This window comes from Cryptotermes secundus, unplaced genomic scaffold (genome assembly GCF_002891405.2).
Source record: "Cryptotermes secundus unplaced genomic scaffold, Csec_1.0 scaffold931, whole genome shotgun sequence".
In the NCBI taxonomy this organism is placed as follows: Eukaryota; Metazoa; Arthropoda; class Insecta; order Blattodea; family Kalotermitidae; genus Cryptotermes; species Cryptotermes secundus.
Genome location: NW_019732382.1, coordinates 1,157,266 through 1,179,005, shown reverse-complemented (window position 1 = coordinate 1,179,005; position 21,740 = coordinate 1,157,266). Strand labels below are relative to the sequence as shown.

Genomic DNA, 21,740 nt, shown 5'->3' with positions numbered 1-21,740 from the left:
ACTACAGGGTCGTTTTTCTTATTTTCTGTGTAAACCGCGTCTTGTGATGTGTGTTCCCTTCTTAGCTGCGAGTGTTGTAAAATATAACATTATAGACTAACCAATTAATGCTGTACAGAAGAATAACTGATGTTTATTCTGAGTACCATAAGGAACACATAAATACACTGCCTGGTAAAAATACAATTTTTTCTAAATTTCAAACAGAAACATATCTATAATTTCATTGTAATATATTATTACAACCATAATCCTACTTGTAGCCTTTTATAATTGTTCATACAAAAGGACATAAAGCCTGCAGATGGCCATATTTAAGGCTGAAACATGTTGCCAGTGCTGTAGATTTGACACATTGTACATAACTTGGATAAGTGTATGTACAATACTGGTTGTGTTATGTGGAGACAGCATAATATCTATTTCACATGTTGACAAGAGGCATGAAAAATTACACCTCTTACTTTAGAAATGTATGCAGGTTTCCCTTGTTCACAGGCCTTACTTCAAGAACAATTCTATACACGATCAGGAGAGTTATAAAGCTGGTGTAATCGTCAAGTATGTTCCCTCTTTTTATTTCTTTCTTTAGGTTGCTTACTTAATGAGCCTTTCAGCACCATATCAAGACTATATAGTGCTGACAAATATGGAGCATTGGCTGGAATGAGAACTGGCAGGAGAAATCAAAGTACATGGAGAAAATCCAGCCCAATGCCACTTTGTCCATCACAAACCCCACATGACTGGAATGTGGACCAAATCTGAGTCACCTCAGTGGGAAGCCAGTGATTAACTGCCTGAGCTATGGCATGGCCCAGGATGTTCTCAAATGATAACTGACCATGAGAAGAGAAATTCTCAAAATACAAATGAAATTGCTTAATACTTCAGATAACTGTAAATGAAGTAAAACACATTCACAACATTATCCTACAAACCATACTGCTAACAAATGCTTTTACAAAATCAAATAATTCAAGCAAAACCAAACTTAAAAAATCATTATCATTCAAAGTTTTATAATCCCAGAAGAAGCACTATGATGTCTGTATAAAAGCCATGCTCGCATCACTCATGACTGAGCCTGGTATATCAAAACAAACATTAGCTAAATTCAATCTTTTCTTCTAGATATCAGTTTAGAAATAGATTTCTATGACATCATTCCACCAATTCTCAACAAGAAACACGTACAGTGCATTGATGTACAGAACTTAAAACATTTATTAAGGTTGGGGAAGATAAAATAAAAGAGTGCTAAGGGCCATATTTAGTCTAACTTTAATAGCTTTAACGTCTAATATGATTTTGATTCACAAGTCTGTAACGACTGGAGACCACAGTAACAGTTCACACATACAGTGACAATATTCTCAACAGTGTAATGGTAACATATTTTATTGTGCTGAAGACATTCTTTGAATTAAGATTGAAGATGCAAATTAAAATAAAATCACACTGGACTAGTCAATTGACATATTATAATATTCAGGTTTAGTTTCAGTTAGATGAGTGAAGAATACATCAAAAATATTAGAGTATTTGAATAAATGGTCCCTGCAATATTTGAAATTGCTGCATGAAAATAACAATATACTTACATTAGCCACATAATATTATGAATACATTACAAATCATATTATTGTGCTGACTCCATTTGTAAACTGTTTAAAACTAATTTCTGTAAAAGTATACACCTGCAAAGACAATGACTTATAGAATCTAATTATATTAAGCATTAATTAACCCAAGAGAATTAAAACTAAATGCATTGTAGCTGCAAAACCAAACCATTTATGGTTTAGTATATCTGTCAGCACATTTAAATCATGGGATCGCCCATAAATCACCTATGAGGTTCTCCAACATATCCTTCACATACTGAATTCACATTTTCAGCTTCTCAATACAGTTACTATTTCACAACTAATAGTATAGCATAATTCAACGTAATGTAACAGTTTTAATTTGCATTTCAGTACCTCAGTCACTACAAAGAAAGGTATCTTAATGCACTTTCTGGTTGATTGCAATACTTTGGTTATTTAATATAATAAAATAATGTATTATTTCCAAAAGTTTAAATGATATGTATTGAAGGAGCATAAAGTCTTAACTAACAATTTTACTATGCAGTGAACAACTGCTATCTTCATTATGAACATTTCTTTTTACTTATCTTTCAACATTTGCCATATTTACATATTTCAAAGCTGAATACAGTATACAAAGCAGTTACAATTCCATATTCAGTCCCCACTGCTCACACTAATAACCAATTTATAAACACTCTTACAAAATACTTAACTTTCATAGATAATATATTTATCATCTTCAAATTCAGCTTTAAAACATGGCAACTCAATTTATGGACGGCCCCGAATAACATACCGGCACAAGAGTTTTCAATATGGATCCTGATATGATAGAAAGTAAAACATGAAGAAATGAACTTATCAAAAATATAAAAATAATTTTTAAATATATATAAAGAAAGAGAGTAGCAGTATGTTGCAATGGAAAGTTTCCATATGGGATCGCAAGCTACCAATTAGTAATTACTCCAATAACATCATGTTATTTGCATTGTGAGTATAATAACAATATACAATTGGGTACTGTTGGAGAGTGACAATGAAATACATGGTTTATGGTACAGCATTATTACCCCGTCAACAGGCATACATTATCAAATAATATATGGCCCATATACTCAAAACACGTTATATATCATCAGTCATTACTTTCAAGCACATAAAGTATAATACTTTTATAAGAAAGAGATAAAATGGTTATATTTGAAAACTAATTTGAATGAAGAAGTCAATTTATGAAGAGTTCTATCTCCTGGAATATACTGCTGTGCAGGCAGCACTGACTTTCAAAGGACTATACAGCACTATATGTCAGAAGACACAACTCTACACAAGCATCACTGTGAGAATCTTAAATCAGTGTTTATGGTTGCACTGTATTGATGATGATGATGATAGCATATTGCCATCCTTCAAACTGGATTATCATATATTTCTAAGCCGGAAGCTCCAAATGAATAGAAGTTGTTCACAATACAATAATTTTGTCTGAAATGGATCAATGAAGAGTTACCTGTGGGTAGTGTAGTTTCCCACTGAAATTTCAATGGCTTAATGCTAATCATGAAATAAAAGAAAATTATTAAAGACAACAATACTTTTCATTAAGTGGGAAGTATTTTCTCTGCTTACCTTATGAATGATTGTACTTCATTCTTTTTCCATATGCATATTTCATTGTTGACACAGAACATCAACTGAAAGATAATATTTACAATTTTTGAAAGTATCAAAGTCACAAGTATACTTGGATATATTTTTCCACATGCTTTGGATTTAACATCTATAATTAGCATTCACTTGCAGCAATGTATTCGGAAATAAAATTTCCTCTGCTTACCTTCAGTGAATTTTCCAGATGCATATCTGACTGTGCATGAATTACATGTTAGGGATTAGATCTTAAAAATAATGTGTACCTTATGAGTATCTTTATAAACCTAACTTATCCATCTGGGCACATTCAGCTAATAAAAGCAATGAACCAAAGAACAAAGGCTGGAATTCAGACCTTGATTTTGAAGTAATAAAAAAACTTTCATGAAAGCTGCAATGAACTGCAAACTATTATATATAAATACTTTACTGCCCAATATCTTTCACCCTGGGCCACTGGAGCTGCAAAGGACACAAATTTTAAAATTAAACAAATCACCATCTTAATCACATGTTCATGAAAGCTTTGAAATTCTTACGAAATTTACCTGCTTCATTATTGTTGTACACTCCTACCTTGTAAAAACTGAAGCTGTCCCCAAGCCTAATTAGGTGCCATGCCATGAAGACAACTGGGAGAGTGGACATACAGTTCTATGTATACTTTACCCTGGAGAACAGAGCTCCTGGTACCCAATGGATGGGATGCTGGGTGGGACCTAGAGTTGGTCTGGATGCTGTGGAAAAGAGAAAAATATCTTGCCCCTGCTGGTCATCCAGCCCACAGCCTAGTCACTATGCCAACTGAGGCACAGACTGAAATAGACACATTCTGGGGTATATTCTATAATTATACTGTTTAAAACATAATTTAATAATGTAACAATGTGATACTAAAACTTCTATTAATAAAATAAAAAGAGCTGCCTTCACAGGGAAAGAACTCAAATAATGAAAAACTACTAGATAAGAAAACAGAACAAGTAGGTGAACATGTATGAAATTTAAGAAGTCCAGATGTCAAGATATATTTGGAAAATAAAATATTTTTACATATAAATGGATTCAATTACACAAACTCTGGTGAAATAATGCAAAATATCAAATATCTGTCAGTATATTGTGATTCTGTGACAAATAATAATGGGTTCTGGATTGCATGATTGTAATTACTGATGCTTCTATTACAATTACAATCAATTATAACAGTTCACAATCAGTGACTGCCTAAGACTCACTCTATCCCTTACTGGACAAGTGTCTTTTCTTCCATGGTGACTGACTTGGTTCTGATTGAGGATTCGGTCACTTCTTCAGCTGCCATTGTCCACTGGTTAACACTCCACAGATGACATGTGAACTACTGAACTGCCTTTTGAATACTCACACAACTGAATAACTGAACTTTCTGACGAATGAACTCTCCTGAACTGAATGCTCAAATCAATTACATATTCCCCTTTTATAACTTGGAGGTGAACCCAACATAGATCACCATCTTAAATACTTCCTCTGTTATTCTCTGTTTGCCCATTGTTATGAAATGTGTGTTAATTCCAGGGCAACTCTCTGCTTTCTAGCGTATTATTCATTGCTGCAGATATGCGCTATAGTGAGCCATTATCTAGCGATGAACTATTCTGGCTTTTAGGCATCATGTCACAATTTAAATACTCATTAAACCACTGGTAAATAATAAGTCACATATGGACAGTGGGTAACAAAAACAAATGAGGATTAGAAGTGGCAGAAAAGAGAACAATAAATCCTTTATCTGGATACATAAATATATGGTCAGACAAAGAAATACTGACACAGGGTACAAACCTACTGTCAGTAACACAGCTGTATGCACAGTAAAGATGGAACACCCATGGTGATAGATTGTGTGAAGACAGATGACCATAGTTTGGAATCATGGAACTACAGGACAAGGAGTTAGATCAGATCAATGATACACCACAAAGTGGATTTTAAGACTGAGGAAAAAGGTACATTATTCTCAACACAAGAATTCTTAATGTTCACTCCAGTGTTGTTCTTCAGACCACTCAACTGACACACTTTTCAACGGTTTACAATTCAAAAGTAAACAGAACAAGAAAATGCATTCCTGCCATACATAAGGTATCATGCAGGCTGTGACAGCTATCATCCCAAATACAAAGGAATGCTTAAATATTGAATTCTGTGAGAATTATTTCGTCTGTTGCAAACATTCAATGATATATTTTGAAAACTCATTTCAGATACTCTGAAGAAAACAGCAACCCTGACTGAATGAATATAATTTGAGCTTAATTTTAACTCTTTGACTGGCGCGGGCGTGTTTTAACGCCCGGACGATGCCAGCCATTCCCTGGCGTTGGCGTGTTTTAACGCTTTGACAATCTCTTCCCTTCTTTGCTCTCTTGGCACTCATCAACCAAAGACATATATATGATAGTTTTTGTGCATGTTTGTAAAGAACCCTTGTAAACTTTGTGGGGGTCTATATTACTGTCAGAACCCTCTGAGAAGGAAAAGGTCAGAAAATATTTCACATTCATTCAGTTTCACCATGTCTTCTTGCAGCAAGTGTCTTCGTGTTCCTACAGACCAGCTGGAAAATGTTGTGAACGAGATTTGTTCTGATGATGATAGTGGCGATGAAATAATGATTCCTGAATTGGATGAAGTTGATAGTGACAATAATACAGTGATAGACAATGATCCACAAGACAGTAATCATGAACATTTACCTACCACGAGTGCGGTGCCTGACACGCCCATCTCATGAACGTACGGAGACATTGTACCCCCAATATTTCCATTTGCTAATAGTTTCGGGATCAAAATTGATATAACACATAAAATGCATCCCTTTTCATGGATTAAAATTTTTTCTGGATGACGACTTGGTAAATCACATCACAACTGAAACCAATCGCTATGCTCACCAGCACTTCAACACACATGAGTTAGCTCCTCACTCTCGAAAACACAATTACAATTATGTCACATCAGATGAAATCTGGACATACTTAGGAATTGTGTTCATGACAGGAATCGACAAACGCCCTGAAATTGAAGAATATTTGTCCACTAGGCCCCTATTTCACACCCATGGTATGGACAAAACATGTCTTTGCGGTTGAATAGTTTCATTCTATTCAAAAAGAACACAACAAACGAAAAATACAAGAAGAGAAATTACAGATTCAAAGATTTTATATTGGACTGTGTAGAAAAATGACTGAACCAAACAAACAGTGTGGAGAGGGAGAAAAGTCAAGGAATGAAGTGGATGACGAATTTATTGCGTCAGACTAGAGTGCAGTCACGCCTCCGCCCTCGACCTTGAAAAGGCCACCAGTGAAAGAGCCAGTAAATCGTCTAGAGGGTGGCTTGAAAATTCACAAAATGGTCCATGTTCCTCCCAGTAACAATAAGAAGAATGGTGCCCTGAGAAAGTGTCGCGTGAGTGCTAAGCACAAGGTTAGAAAAGAAACAAGTATCATGTGTGCAGGCTGTGGTGTGGCTCTCTGCAAACTTTCATGTTTCAATGTTTATCACACGAAGAAAAACTAATAAAGAGGTATGGAAAGGAATTTATTGCATAATATATTGTATTTTAATTAGTTCCTGAAAATTTCGTTTTTAAAAACCAATTTTTGTTGAAGTTGTTTAGGAAAAAGTAACTACATGCATTTTAGCGACATAAGGTTTAAAGGGCCTGCCAGGACAGGGGTGGGATTTAAATACCCTTCACGCCAGTCAAAGAGTTAATTAAAATCCACGGCATAAATGAAACAACCACAGCAAGATAAAAAGGTAAAGCTATCCCTGCAACAGGCCATGAAGGCCCATAGGGTTGTGAGACACTGAGGCTCCCACATTTTCTCTGGACTATCAGCTCATAGATGGTGGTGAGGTTGTCAGCCTTATGCGCTGGCCACCCTTTACTTCCAGGAAGATCCATGGTACTTATTTCTGTTAGAGGCTGGGTTGACCCCAGGGCCATAGTGCGGCTGGAAAGATAGGTAAATTGAAAAAAATCCAACTAATTGGGACTCAAACCTTCCAGCCTGTAGCACAGTGCCTCAACCAACCACAGTATGTGTGAAGTATATAGATGCCTTCTTTACTGATATTACATTCATTTAAATAGCAAATTAGAAGCACACCATATAGCATTATACTCCCACTGAATATGACCTACCCTACACCTACAAGATATGCAGAAATGGTTTAATATATCTCTCAGGCTATTTCTGTTTAATATAAAATTGTCACTGTTTAATTTTAAAATATTTTCATACATTATACTCTGTGTATTGTGAAGGTAGAACCAAAATACAACAAATACCTGACTAGCCATTTTAAATGTACTGTATGTTTTTGTAATATGCCACACAATGTCTTACCACATACAATGTTACTTATTTTAGAGAACTTGAAATATGTCATACATTAGTAAACACATGAAATGATATTTCCCTACACTAGAATTCTCAATGCAGACAGAGTAAAGTGTCTGGAGATCTTAAAATACATCACTGTGGAACGAGTGAAAACAACTAGAGTAAGACTGTGATAAAAACAGCCTATAAATTAATTAAGTACTCATGGCTAGTGATTTTAGTTTGGGATGAAGTTAGGGAGATTTAAGCTTCTCTAGTGGTGTATATTAAGATTAAGGTCTTCACAGATGTGAAGCCATGTAGTTTGGTGGATAGGTACCAAAAGCTCAGAGGACTCTGCTGCCTCAATCCTCAGCACATAAGACTGTCACAAATCTACCCTGAAGATGCAGGCAGCAGAACCAATATGTTGGAGGAACCTGCTACTTCCATCTTCTGCACAGAAGACTGCCATTCTTCTATGCTGAAGATGAAGGCAGCAGGGTCCTCTAAAATATTGGTCCCTATCTAACAGCACCACCCATAAGACCATAATCATAATGAAATATCATGCTTCATAAGCAATCTTCCTTCTTAGGTAGACTATGCCTGTAATTTGTAGCACAGTAAAACTTAACTGAAGTTACATTAAAAATGAATATCTGATAGAAGGATGGTTCTGTGAACAAAATATATTTATGATTTATAACAGCAGTTTTGAGTCAATGTCTATAATCCTTAATTTTGAAGAAAATAAGGATAAACACTTCTTGATATAAAAGTTCTGAAGCATTAACATCAAACTGTGAAAAACAATGATGTAAACCTATCACTCAAATACTTCCAAATAACACACTAAATTATCTTCCTTTAATTTCCTGTTTCACAAAATAAGTACTTTAAAACAGTACAATGTAAATGGAAGACCTTCAGGGGAAAGCAGCAGTACAGATCTTAATTTTGTTTGTCACATATGAACTGTTCACACTCCTTACCTTGAATTTCTTTACTAAAATGATATACCCTGAAATACAACTGCAGAATCTGGCTAAAGAGAATGCCTTATAACTCCAAAGTTTAGAACAGTTTGAAAGTGACCAGTGTGTGTGCTGCTATCCAAGGAGATGGAGAGCACTTAAGTTGTCTTACACCTCTCCTTTGTCACCTGTTTTTGAGCACCCCACTTCCTTAAGATGAAAAAAGATTACTAATATTATAATATTTCCATAGCAGATTGACACATGAAAGATACTATAATTGTGACCACAAACTAAGCTGGCCTGTATTATAATATGACCCACATGAGGGAGGACAATCAGTCCTGGTGAGAGCAGTGGATTGGAGAACAATCACATGATGGATGAACATACATACATTGCAAATTTGTTTTTGAATACCTTTATGAAAACAGTAAATTTTCTTTGAAAATTCTGCAGGTTGGAAGAGACTTCTGGGTGCTTGGGTATCACATAACTACAAGTTTACCATACTCAGAATAACAGCACACCTACCCAGTCATTGCTAGTCCTTGCAAACAGTAATGTTGGACATAATCACTTGAAAGTTTGATAATATGGTTATGATCTGCTTTGATTATATGGTAGAGTCATTAGAAATAAGTACTAATGCAGCACCATATGGAATGTATGGATCAGAGCAACCAATATGATGAGAAAAATGGCTCTATAATAGTACACTGACATAAGTTCTATTCCTTATTACAAACAATATCATCTGAGAGCATAAAGGAGTCATTCACAACATTATGATAAAGCTACTGTTATGCACATTTTATATTTTAACACGAGTACTTTAACCAAATGTGGCACCAATGAAGAATCTGTTGAATTCTGTGGTCAGTGACATAAAGTTCCAAAGCACACAGTAGTATCATAAAGCTAACTTATTTCACTAGAATATTTCAGCTTTGTTACAGTATGAATATAATACTGGAATATACTATTTAATCCATAACACTGACCAATTTTCTTTTTATATACTAACTTGCTAACACAAGTCAGCATCTGTACAACCACAACAGATACAGGATGGTCATACAGCACAATCACATTTTATGCGATGATGCATTCCTGATGACCTCACATAATTCAAGACAAATTTTGAAACATATATGTGATTCTTGCTGAATCTGTTGGGATTCACATTATTTCACATTCAAAAGTGAGACTTCATTAATATTTTTTTATATCACACTCTTTCTAATTCTCATAACATTTGACCACACTGTACCAACATAAAATGTCCAGCCTGAGATCAAAAATGTTGTTCTAGAAGTAACCTGTTTCTGTTCCTCAAAGGTAATTTATCTACAGTATGGAAGCACAGATTTATGATGTCACATATGCCAGTAATTACAATAAAATATAATGATGCAATTAATGTAAAAAAATAGAAATTTCACCTATACCAACACCAGCTTCATTAAGTAATATATCCCACATCCATAACTCACCTCCAGCTAGTGCCGAGGACAAGAAAATGTGGATCCATACATCCACTCCCCCATACATCTTCATGGCATACTGCTTAATTAGTTAAGCACAGGGACAACTTTTCTACCTTATCCAAAATCAATTAAAGATGTGGTTAAACAAAGACTGCATACGAAATGTACGAGGTGAATTTTTATTTGTTGAACCATGTCATCTGTATTTTTCTAAACAATGCAGTTTCAGAACTTAAAATTTTAATTTTTGGTTGGCAGCATTAGAATAGCACCACTTTAACCCCCAAAACCATGGCAGCCTACAATGTATAGAAGAAGGTCTTTGCTGTAAAAGCATATTACAAAAAAAAAATTCTGTGGTTATTGCACAGAATTTGCTTTACCTAAATGACCAAAAACAAAATTCCATCTAGAATTTGAAACAGGCATGTACCTGATTAGTGGAAAGGTCATACTGGCTGCCCATCCAAGTGGATGCCTGTTGTGGTTGATGACACCAGACACAAATTACTTGACAGGTCTTAAGAAGAGCTTCACATCTTTCACAACTGAACAAGCTGCAGCACAATGAGCAAAACTCTTGACAACAGTGTATCTGCACAAGGTAATTATCTCAGCCTTTGGGTGACTTAGGAAAACACAGATATTTAGTGTTTTAAACCAAGTTGTCAGACTTTTTTGAGAATGAAACAGATATTTTAAATGGAATATGGTTTTCTAATTTAGAGCATTTTCATTTAAATGGTTATGCAAACAAACATAATGCTTACTGTTGAGCTTTACAAAATCTAGATTTTAATGCCAAACCTTTATATCCTCAGTGAGTTACAGTGTAGTGTCCACTTTTCAGCACTGGCATATTTCAACCTATGTTTATTCATGACATAGTTCTCAGATTTGCCTTAATGTTGAGCAGAATGATTGTCAATGAAATGCTTCAAGTCCTTGTACAGCTGAGTTGGTACTGTGTTCCATTTTTTGACTCAGAATGTTCTCAGGTTTCCTCATAATAAGGCATACCATCTTCTGGTTTGTAAAGAACTATACAGCATTACACCCAAATTATCACACTCTTCACAGTCACCACTGTGAGAACCTCAAATCCAACACAGATTTCCTTATGTTAAAAGCAGATGTTCTGTTCAAATTTAAACCCATGTCACTTTTTATAGATATCTCAAGGACAAAATTTTTAATATTAAACAATGCAAGTGATTTGGAAGAGGCAATATAACAAGAGATATTTTCAATCTCTGCCAAAACTTTGCAAGCTATGAGGGTTGGAACTTTAATAGTGGCAACACTGCTGTAGAGACGCCATGCAACGAACCAAATAATGTCGCTTATACCACACGTTAGTTACATACTTACCTTACCTCAGAGCAAATGGACTCCCCCTTCCCACATCATGCTCATGCCCAGTGACGAGAAGAACAGAGCCTCGTGCTGGCTGGCGGTCTAATGCAGTGTTGTCACGATGTTTTTGAAACAGGAACAAAGGAGTTGGATAAAGATTAAATGTGCCAGAGGCCGTACAGCACGACAGTGTCATCAAGGTCTTCAAGAGGCTTGCGGGGAATCTGCATTGCCTTACAGAACAGTGGCAGGGTGGGTAAAAGCCTTCAACGAGGGACACCAAAATGTGGCAGACATGCGTCGGCCAGGTCATCCTAGTGTCAGTGAAGAAGAATTGTATGCTCTTTCCACATTACTGGAGAGTGATCGACGCCATACAATTCGTGAGCTGGCCCAAGAGACAGGATTACCGCATACGACTGTGCTTCACATTCTGAACGAATGCCTGGGCATGAGAAAAATTGCATCACGATGGGTTCTGCATGATTTGACGGAAATGCAGAAATGGCAAGCTGTGGCTGATTTGTTTGATCAATGGGGCTGGGAAGTGCTGTACCATCCACCATACTCCCTGGACTTAAGCCCTTGTGACTTCAACTTGATTCCTGAGATGAAGGAATCACTTCATGGCGTCCACTTCAGAACTGTTCCAGAGATTCTTCAGGCAGCAGACCTCTCCATTCGAACTATCAAAAAAGGTAAAGGCATCCTATGACTTCCACATCACTGGCAATGGGTTGTACACAATGCTGGTGACTACATTGAAGGACAGTAAAACTTCGAAACACGCATCCATTCTGTATCAGTTGTAAATAGTTGCCACTATTAAAGTTTCAACCCTCGTATATTATGGAATTTATCATTCAAATACAATACATCCTCCAACAAGAGGGAGGATACATCCACACTGAGGACGGTTTTTCTTAGATGTACTGTAATTTGACATGCAAAATAATGAGGTTCTTACAAATTATTTTGATTTTATTTCAAAATGAAATGGTCTAATGACTGATATGCATTTCCTTCAAGTATCAGATGATAGCTGTATCCTCATTTCTAATATAAATTAAAAAAAAAATTATATATGACACAACACACACGTGATAGCTAAAACTCAGTACAGTGAAATTCTATTTAAGGTTTCTTCTGGGACCAGTGGACTTGAACAATGAACTGAGGAAAATCTTTTAGAGAAGTAATTTAATGCTTAGTTTATTGACTTGGGATCATTAAAATTGAAGGGTGAATGTGGGAAAACCTAAAACTTAGTGATGCTAAATGGGGGTTCCATTGTGTAAACTACTACCATAGTGGATCTGTTGAATAGCCAGCCACCGTAACAAATGAGCTATGGAACACCACTCACATAAACATTATCTTGTATGTTTCGTAGCTATGAATGTTCAGATTGTGGTCTTCTGGCTTGTGACACCATGTAGTCTTGTAGGCAGATACTACCATTCTCAAGGAACATGCTGCTGCCATCTGTTGGGGTGAAGTGTGTAGACTGAGGAAGTGGTTCAGTTACATAGGCAGACTGCAAAGACAGTGGTGACTGAGGCCCAAGGGATGGGAGTAAGAAAATGGAGTTCAATCTGGGCCAACAGGAATTGTGGGTAGGAGTAAAAGGTTGTTTAAGGGAGCACACTACTTTTCCTGTCACAAGTAAGAAACTGGAATGTGAGAAAAAACAGCCCTTTCCTGGGGTACAACAGTGTCATCAAGAGGAAACATGAAATTATGACAAAAGAGCCATTTCCTGAGCCCCTGTAAGTTTCTCTCACTTGAGGGAAATTTTAAAATTGAGAACTGGAAAGGGACCATCCTTTTCGGGCTCCCTATGGATGGGAAGTGGGAAGTGAGAAGTCAGCTCTTTTTTCAAAGTCTGGGGAGGGTAGAATCATTTAAAGAGTAAGTAACTAACTTGTGCTTAGAAAAGCCTTTTTCTTCCTTTCCTTCGCTGAGTGAATTACAGGCTTCCACACCCTGCTCAGGGAGAACCCATCCTCCCTGATCACATTGTTAGGGTGGGGATTAGTCTCTGTCTCTTCCATTATGAGCTGGTCCCTGTGCCTGGACTTCTTGATCACGATACTGTTGTTGTTAAGCAGAATACAATGACCCACAGTGATGCTGTATTCCACCATGGTTGACTTCTCCAGCCAATAGATGTGATGGTGATATTCTGTAACCTCGGTCTCCACAGAACAGTCTGTCCAATGTACACCTTCCCACACTCCTCTGCTAATGTCTCATTATTTTCGGTAAGATTATACAACATACGAAGCTGACACATCCTTCAATACACCAAACAGCAAACACAACTGAACATTTCAAAAGTTCCAATTCACTATATTTTGCAAGTTTAGGAGACTTGAAATATCAACAGAAGTATTCATAATGTGGTCTTCTGTGTTGAGTGTGGTCTGGTTAGGGAGTGCCAACGTTATGGGCAAACATACCATGTACATCTTCTACCCTGTAAACGGAGGCAGTGCACTGCTCTAAAGTGCTGGTACCCACTTCCAAACTACAGTCTCATACTTCAAGAGAGCACAATATGAATCTCTGCTGCCATGAAAACTTCAAATCTCATATAACAACAAAAGTAGTGTAACCTGGGTATACGTTTAATACATCTGAATCATATGCAAATGTAGGCATCTCAAATTGTACTGTTGAACTCCTCATGAAAACGAAATCTGGGAGCTCCTGTTTAATGTATTTGATAACAATCAGTCTTACGTGAGAGCAACATGAATGTTTTCTGGGATGTTTTACTTTCAGTCCACCAGACAAATAATGGCGGTTCTTAACAGTCTCTACTCCTTCAATCATAACAACCCTCATAGTTAGAAGTGCTTTATTACAGATACAAGGTTACTGAAATTCTTTGCTTAATATTTCATTAAAAATGAACTGATGTAAGATATAGAACAGATGCTGTTTTCATAACACTTCCACACACAATTGTAAATATGCACATGTACTTCTCACCATCCCTGTAAAACTTCTCTGACATATTAAAATTCATACTTCAAAAGCACTGGCCTCTTCCGCTTATTAAAAAACCACATGTGTCGGCACAACTGGCTATATACACAACAAAACAGTTATGGCATCATATTTAATTTTTTTTTTAAATGGCGTAGCGGGAGGTGGGGGTTGCGTGAACTCTGTGATCTCACGAGTGACGTCACATACTCCCACTCCGTCCATCAGTGTGCAATACTCGGTAGACACTCCCCTCCCTGCGGTGACGTGGCAGAGGAGCGGCGGTGCCAGGCAACCATTGCCGCAGTGATGTAACACGAGATGCCGCAGTTGCTATGCTGCAGTAAACAACACCCGACAGCGTTGCTAGGCTATCGGCAAACATGACGTTACGCAACAGTGGTGCCTATTACATAACTGTTTTCTGGGTTGTCCGTAACGAAGCTAAATAAGGAGCAGCGAAGACTATTCAAGAGTCAGTCAGTCAGTTAGTAGTGAGTGATTAGACAGTGAGGATTGAGCCAGTTACTAGAGAAAGAGTAACCAGTTAATTGCAGTCTGGTATTTGTGATACTGCCGATGGCAGTAAGTGTGAGATTGTAAGAGCAAGTGTGAAATAAAATTCGCTATATCCAATACGGCGTGAAGTTACTTGTCGCGTTATATACCCAACACGTGACAGTATTTTACACCTTTAAAATGCAAAGTGTAGCAATGGGGCAGCAGTTTCCCCTAGAACTTGTACATCTGATGATGGCTAGTTGGGCTGAAACATGTAGTCTTCAAATATGCAAAAGAGACAAATGCTTTTGAAGTGTGAATTTTAATACTTTGATGAAGTTGCACAGGGATGATGAGAAGTGCAAGTCCTAATTTAGAACACACAGTGCAAAGGGATGCTGCAGTATAATATTATCCACACACAGTGCATAGCCTATGTACTATGTTCAAAAATTAATATCAAACCCAACTTTCATCAGGAAGACCAATGCTGTTGGGTACAGTGCTTTATGATCACCCTGTAGTACAATGCAATTGATTATTGATATACATCAATATCCTCCAATAAACATCAAACAATTATAACAATGCCCAAAATGATTATTGCACTTTAAGTTCCATACACTGTTTTCTCCTATTCTACACTAAACTGTTCAATTCACCTATGTCATAAGTGAACAGAATGAGAATTTTCTCCTTATGTTTTAAAATGAATTGACTGTTACAACCATACTGGTTACACGGGTACAAAATGTACATGAAAGATAGGACGAGTGCCACCAGGGGATATGACAGCCTCTATCACATTGAAATAAGCACCATATCACAAAATATGTTTTCTAAAGAATATACCTTTGGTCTTGGTTGGGTCAAACTGTGTGTCACAGCACAGTAACAACTAAAAAGGAAATAATTAAGAAATACTAAAATAATATACATAAATATATTTTACATGTTGTACTTCAGGTGTCATCAAATAAGAGAACTGTAATAGGAACATTCAGGAAAGGTACATTACAGTACATATTTGGATTAATATACATTATTCATAATGTAAATAAATTTAACATTACCAAAATAAAATAAAATAAACATGATACAGAAATACATACTGATAGGGTGTCCAGGTGCCTGATGCAGGGAATGTGTAACACAGGCATGATCCAAGTTGTTGCTGTCACGTCAAGTGCGAGACTTTGGACTCAGATGCTCCAGGCCATGACCACTTTCTTGAAGGGTACAAACACTGCCCGGTCAGGGTCACTGTAACCCACATATTCTGTATCAAATGGAAACACTGGGGCCAGGTATAGTGAAATCTGTTATAAAAGCTGTCCTAAAAGAGTACAATAAATATTCACAGACTCTGCTCTACACAGAAACTACTGTAGCATGTAGATCTGCTACTAGGTAACAATGGCAAATGAACACGTTCCCTCCTATGTTAAAATCTGTTGCCAGGAAAAGGCTAGTGGAGACTGCAATAGACTGAGGACACTAGCCTGTGTGTGTCAGTGATCTGTAAAGTGTAGTCACAAGTCATGAGTGTATAAGTGGGCAATAAATCAAGTCACAAATCCAAACCCCACCTATAGTCACTCATACACGTGACAATAATATCAGACTTGCTGCAAGCATGCATCTCATGTGGAAAAGTCCTGAGCACTTTGTGTTTCTAAGAAGAATTTATTACTCTTCCAACAGCTGTCACACAACATGGTGCAATCTCTCTATGCTGTCTCCTGGAAGACAAGAAACAGCGCTCTTGTACATGGAAAGCAAGTTAACCTTCCCACATTTTGTCACATTAAAAAAAAACCCCAGCAAGCAACATGGTTTATTCAACAGCGAATTACATCAGTGTTCTAAGGGCAGCTCTATATAAAACAAGCCTACACTTCTATTTAGCCAACTCCATGAAGCAACTTCCTTCTTGGGAACTTGCTAGTTGCTCAAACAATTAGGGCACTTCCTGCATTTTAAGTGGGGAAGTTATAAAATTTTAATTATCACCCAGAAGAAACAGAGACACAGGTGCAAGAAACTGTATGTGTGTGTCCCTCTCTACATATGCCCCCTGCAAGGCCACGTATTTTCCCCAAAGATGTATTAACTGCCGGATACCTTGATCAGAGAATGTCTCATTTTCACTGTTTAGAAGTCCTCCACTGCAGAAATGATGTCATTGTCTTGGAATCATTCACCACGAAGCGGCTTCTTTAGCCATGGAAAGAGGAAGAAGTCGCTCAGTGCCAGATCTCTCTGAATATGGTGGATGGGGGAGAATTTCATATCCAAAACTGGCTGCAAGTGTTGTCGTAGCATGAGCCGTCACGTTGCCATGAAGAAGTTGCACACCTTTTCCCAGCATTCCGTGTCGCCTTTTCTTGATTTCCTCCCGTAATTTTCTCAGAAGGTTCCAGTAGTATTTGCCAGTGATGGTGATGCCCTTTTGCATGTATTCAGTCATGATGACACCCCATCGATTCCTGAACACACTCAACATCACCTTTCCTGACGACGGCTGGGATTTGGCCTTCTTTGGTGGCGGCGAGTCTGCATGTTTCCACTGCTTGCTCATTTCCTGGTTTCTGGGTCATAATGATAGACCCAACATTCATCCATCACGATCAGGCGCTTAAAAAATTTCACCTTTTCGTCTTGACACAACTGCAAAAGTTTCTTTGCCACATTTATCTGTTGCTGGTTTTGAACTGGTGTCAACAATTGTGGCACCCAACACGCAGCAACCTTTGTCATGTGTAACTCATCATGGATGATCTTGAAAAACGACCCATGGCTAATATGGACCTCATGAACAATAGCTTCTATATTTTGCTTCTGCCCCTTCCAGCGGCTCCATCTGCCTACTTGGCACAGGAAAATGTGATTGTTTGGCAAGCTCAGGAAATGGGCTATCTCCTATAGAGAACGATATTTTGGAATTATGATTTTCTCATGGTGATAATTAAAACATTATGACTTCCCATCATTTGAAACTCTTGCCGCTGGACCTATTCTTAACTACCCAAATTTCTTTTCGATCACTTTTAATATTACACTTTCATCTAAATATACATCTATCAAGAAGTCTGTCCCCTTCATGTTTACTTGCTAATGTTTATATGCATGTTATATCTTCTTATGCATGTCGTATGTCCTGCCCATCTCATCCTCCTACAATATTTTGTGAAGAGCACAAATTATGAAGCTCTTCTATTAAGTATACTTTCTCTACTTTCTTGTTACTTTCTCTATTTTTCATCAAATACTTTTCTCTGTTCTCAAAAACTCTCAGTCCAGTTCTTTCATTCAGGGTGAGAGACTAAGGCCCACACCCACACAAGATGAATGTGTTACAATAGTAAGTGTTCGTCATATATGTGAGCTAGGAAAATCACATTCATGTGTTTCCTGTCAAAATCAATTAGAAGTTCTTTACAAAGTAAAGAAAGCCTTATGTGGTGGTCATGTCTGTCTGTGACCCTGAACCAGCATCTGACTGCTGAACAGATTTTCTTAAAATCTGATATCTGAGACTTCCACTAAAAGTTTCTGGGCAGTTTAAATCAGCCACACTGATCCATAACAAAGCCTGGTTTACATAAAGTCATACACAGACTTTTCCATGCATCCCATAACCCTCTAGCATATTTTGTTGAAATTTTATATAGGAAACTTCCACTAACTTGGATTTCATTATTCCTATGTTTCTGAATTTCAGAGAATCATGTTGGTAACTATGTGTAATACACTACAGAGTACAACTTTTCCAGTCTCATTATTCTGGTTGCTGTTTCTGCTATTTGATACATCTTATAAATATCATGGGTAAAAAGAAGCAAAGAGCACTTACACACTTAAAAATAAATATGTACAAATACATGTGAATGTTAACTGAAATGATATCAAAGAGTATCTTAATTCTATTGGATCTGATGCCTCATTTCCAAATTTCAATAAACTATGAACAGTATGTACAGAAAAGATTAGGTAATATGCTAACAAATCTGACACCCAAAGTTTAATATTTTGTAGTACAAAGTTGTAATTTCTGTACCATTTTAATTTATAAAATTTTTATACTCTCAAAACACACATATATACCATAAAGAAAGACACGGAAACTTTAACTGACACTAGTAAGGAGCTGGTCTAGAAGTAAACACAGAGAAAACTAAGTATGTGTTGCTGTCTTGTCACCAGAATGCAGAGCAAAATGATGACACCAATATAGCTCAGAGATATTTCGAAAATGTGGCAAGGTTAAGCTAATTGGGATTGACAGCAACAAATCAAAATTTTGATTCATCTGCTCTTTTAAAAACATGAACATTAGAATACAAAGAACTATAATTCTTCCTGTGGTTCTGTATCGATGTGAGACTTGGCCTCAGACATTGAGGAAAAAAACACAGCTTGAGGGTGTTTGAAAACAGGGTGCTGAGGAGAAATATTTGGACTAAGAGAAGAAGTGATGGAAAATTTGACAAACCTGCATAATGAGGAGCTTCATAGCCTGTACTCTTTGCCAAATATAATTAGAATGATCAAGTTAAGGAGAATGAGATGGGCTGGGCATGTAGCACGAATGGGCCAAAGAGGGATGCATGTAGGATATTGGTGAGAAAGCCAGAAGGAAAGAGACAACTAGGTAGATCAAAATGTAGGTGGGTGGACAACATTAAAATACATCATAGAGAGAGAGGATGGAGTGGTATCGACTAGATCAATCTGGGTCAGGATAGGGACCAGTGGAAGGCTCTTGTGAACATGGTGTAATGAACCGTCGGGTTCCTTAAATGCTGGGAAGTTCTCGAGTAGCTGCACAATTGACAGCTTCTCAAGAAGTGCTCAGCTCCATGCAGTTAGATATTTAATTTATTCTCAAAACAGTCACTGACTTCAGTCTATGACTAAACATGCAAATCCTTCCAGACAGTATTTATAAACAATTACAGCATCTTTATATTATAATTTAATAAAATATAAATATGACTTCATGTAACTCCTAGTTTTGGCATAATAATAACATAAATAATTACTCACCAGTCAAAATACCTGTGTCCTTGAAAAACACCATCTGAATCTCCCGTATCTTGTGGCAGTTCAACACCAACATGCAGTTCAGCACTGCCAGAAACCAAGCCAACATATCGGACTCGTCCCACCATCACTCTTCCCTCACTTGTGATCACTTTCACAAAGTAGTCCAATTTGAGATCACGGGGAATTTTGGGTAAAAATGGTTGTGCAGACCGTGGTGGTACAAATTCTGCAGCATAGCAATTGTCCACTTAATAAAAATTATGTAATGACAACATGATTTAATATTCTCTGTCTCCACCATTTTTGCTTTTTTACACACACTGCTGATTCTCATTAATATTGTTCAGACACATCTGAATATCTACTGAGATACCAAATACACATACCACAGAACAAAAGTCTTCTGTACAGAGACTTACTTACAGCTACCATGTTACTCAAGCTTTATTACCAGAATAAACATTTTCATAATCTATACTTCTTACATCCAGTAGGAATAATGATACTTACACCTCAAGCTTTACTTTCAACAGAATGATTCAGAATATAACAGAGGCTGTCAAACAGATTTTTTTTATAAAATTTGTGTCACTATATACAACAGATGATTCTGCCTGCAAGAATATTCCACATCACATGGTATTTGCATAGTAGCTTATACAGTATATCATTAAGATTTTCATTTATGTAATCCAGTCTGTACTGAAATATACACAGTAATGCAACATGATTTTACACATAAAGTCATTAAGGTGGATATATGAAAAAAATACAAGCTGTTCCCTGTTTCTCGCGTACTTAATGTTCACATATTATGAGTCAAGAGGCATGGGAAGAAATACGAAGGTTGGAACTTTAATAGTGGCAATTTTTTTTTTACAACTGATACAAAATAGATGCACATTTCAAAGTTTTACTGTCCTTCAATGTAGTCACCAGCACTGTGTGCAACCCATTGCTAGCGATGTGGAAGTCACAGGATACCTTTAGCAGTGCCTGTTGTGTTGATAGTTCCAATGGAGCGGTCTACTGCCTGAAGAATCTCTGGAACAGTTCTGAAGCAAATGCCACGAAGTGGTTCCTTCATCTTAGGAATCAAGTCGAAGTCACAAGGGCTTAAGTCCGGGGAGTATGGTGGATGGTACAGCACTTCCCAGCCCCATCGATCGAACAAATCAGCCACAGCTTTCGCTGCATGCAGCCGAGCATTGTCCTGCAAAATGATGAGTGGGTTCTGCAGAAAGTGTCACCACTTCTTTCTCAAAGCTCGTAGCAGGTTGTGTTCAAAAAATGAATAGTAATACTGGGCACTGACAGTCTGCTGTCGGGGAACGGTATGCGTTAGGACAACACCATCACAGTCGTACTCGTACACGAGAATCATCATAACTTTCACACTGCTGGGGTTCTGATGAACTTTTGACTTTCGTGGTGACCTGTAATGACGCCACTCATTCTATTGGCGTTTCATCTGTGGCTCATACGATTTGGCCCATGTCTCATCCAGCGTAATGACATGGTGTAAGAAAACCTCTCCTTCGCGCTCATAGCACTCCAAGTGGTTAGGAGCGGCGTTGTATTGTAGCCATTTCTGCATTTCCGTCAAATCATGCGGAACACATCGTGATGCAATTTTTCTCATGCCCAGGCATTCAGAATGTGAAGCACAGTCATATGCGCTAATCCTGTCTCTTGGGCCAGCTCACGAATCGTATGGCGTTGATCACTCTCCAGTAA

The 21,740-nt window shown here is 37.3% G+C and overlaps 1 protein-coding gene across 10 annotated transcripts in view; it reads right to left on the bottom strand.

Annotated features, from left to right (window-relative positions):
- Window positions 1–108: 108 nt before the first annotated feature.
- Window positions 109–21,740, bottom strand: part of LOC111867656 — a 39,773-nt gene continuing 18,141 nt past the window's right edge. For 7 of the 10 annotated variants that reach the window (XM_023857684.2, XM_023857685.2, XM_023857681.1 and 4 more), the window contains 3 exons: window positions 20,004–20,229; window positions 16,067–16,217; window positions 109–3,991 (listed from right to left, as the gene is read on the bottom strand). In XM_023857684.2, the coding sequence (XP_023713452.1) occupies window positions 16,157–16,217; window positions 20,004–20,229 (287 nt within the window). In that variant the 3' untranslated portion in view covers window positions 109–3,991; window positions 16,067–16,156. Of the gene's footprint in view, window positions 3,992–11,985; window positions 12,146–12,259; window positions 13,757–16,066; window positions 16,218–20,003; window positions 20,230–21,740 lie in introns of those variants that run through there. The other 3 variants (XM_033752759.1, XM_033752760.1, XM_033752761.1) reach the window with 3 other exon arrangements.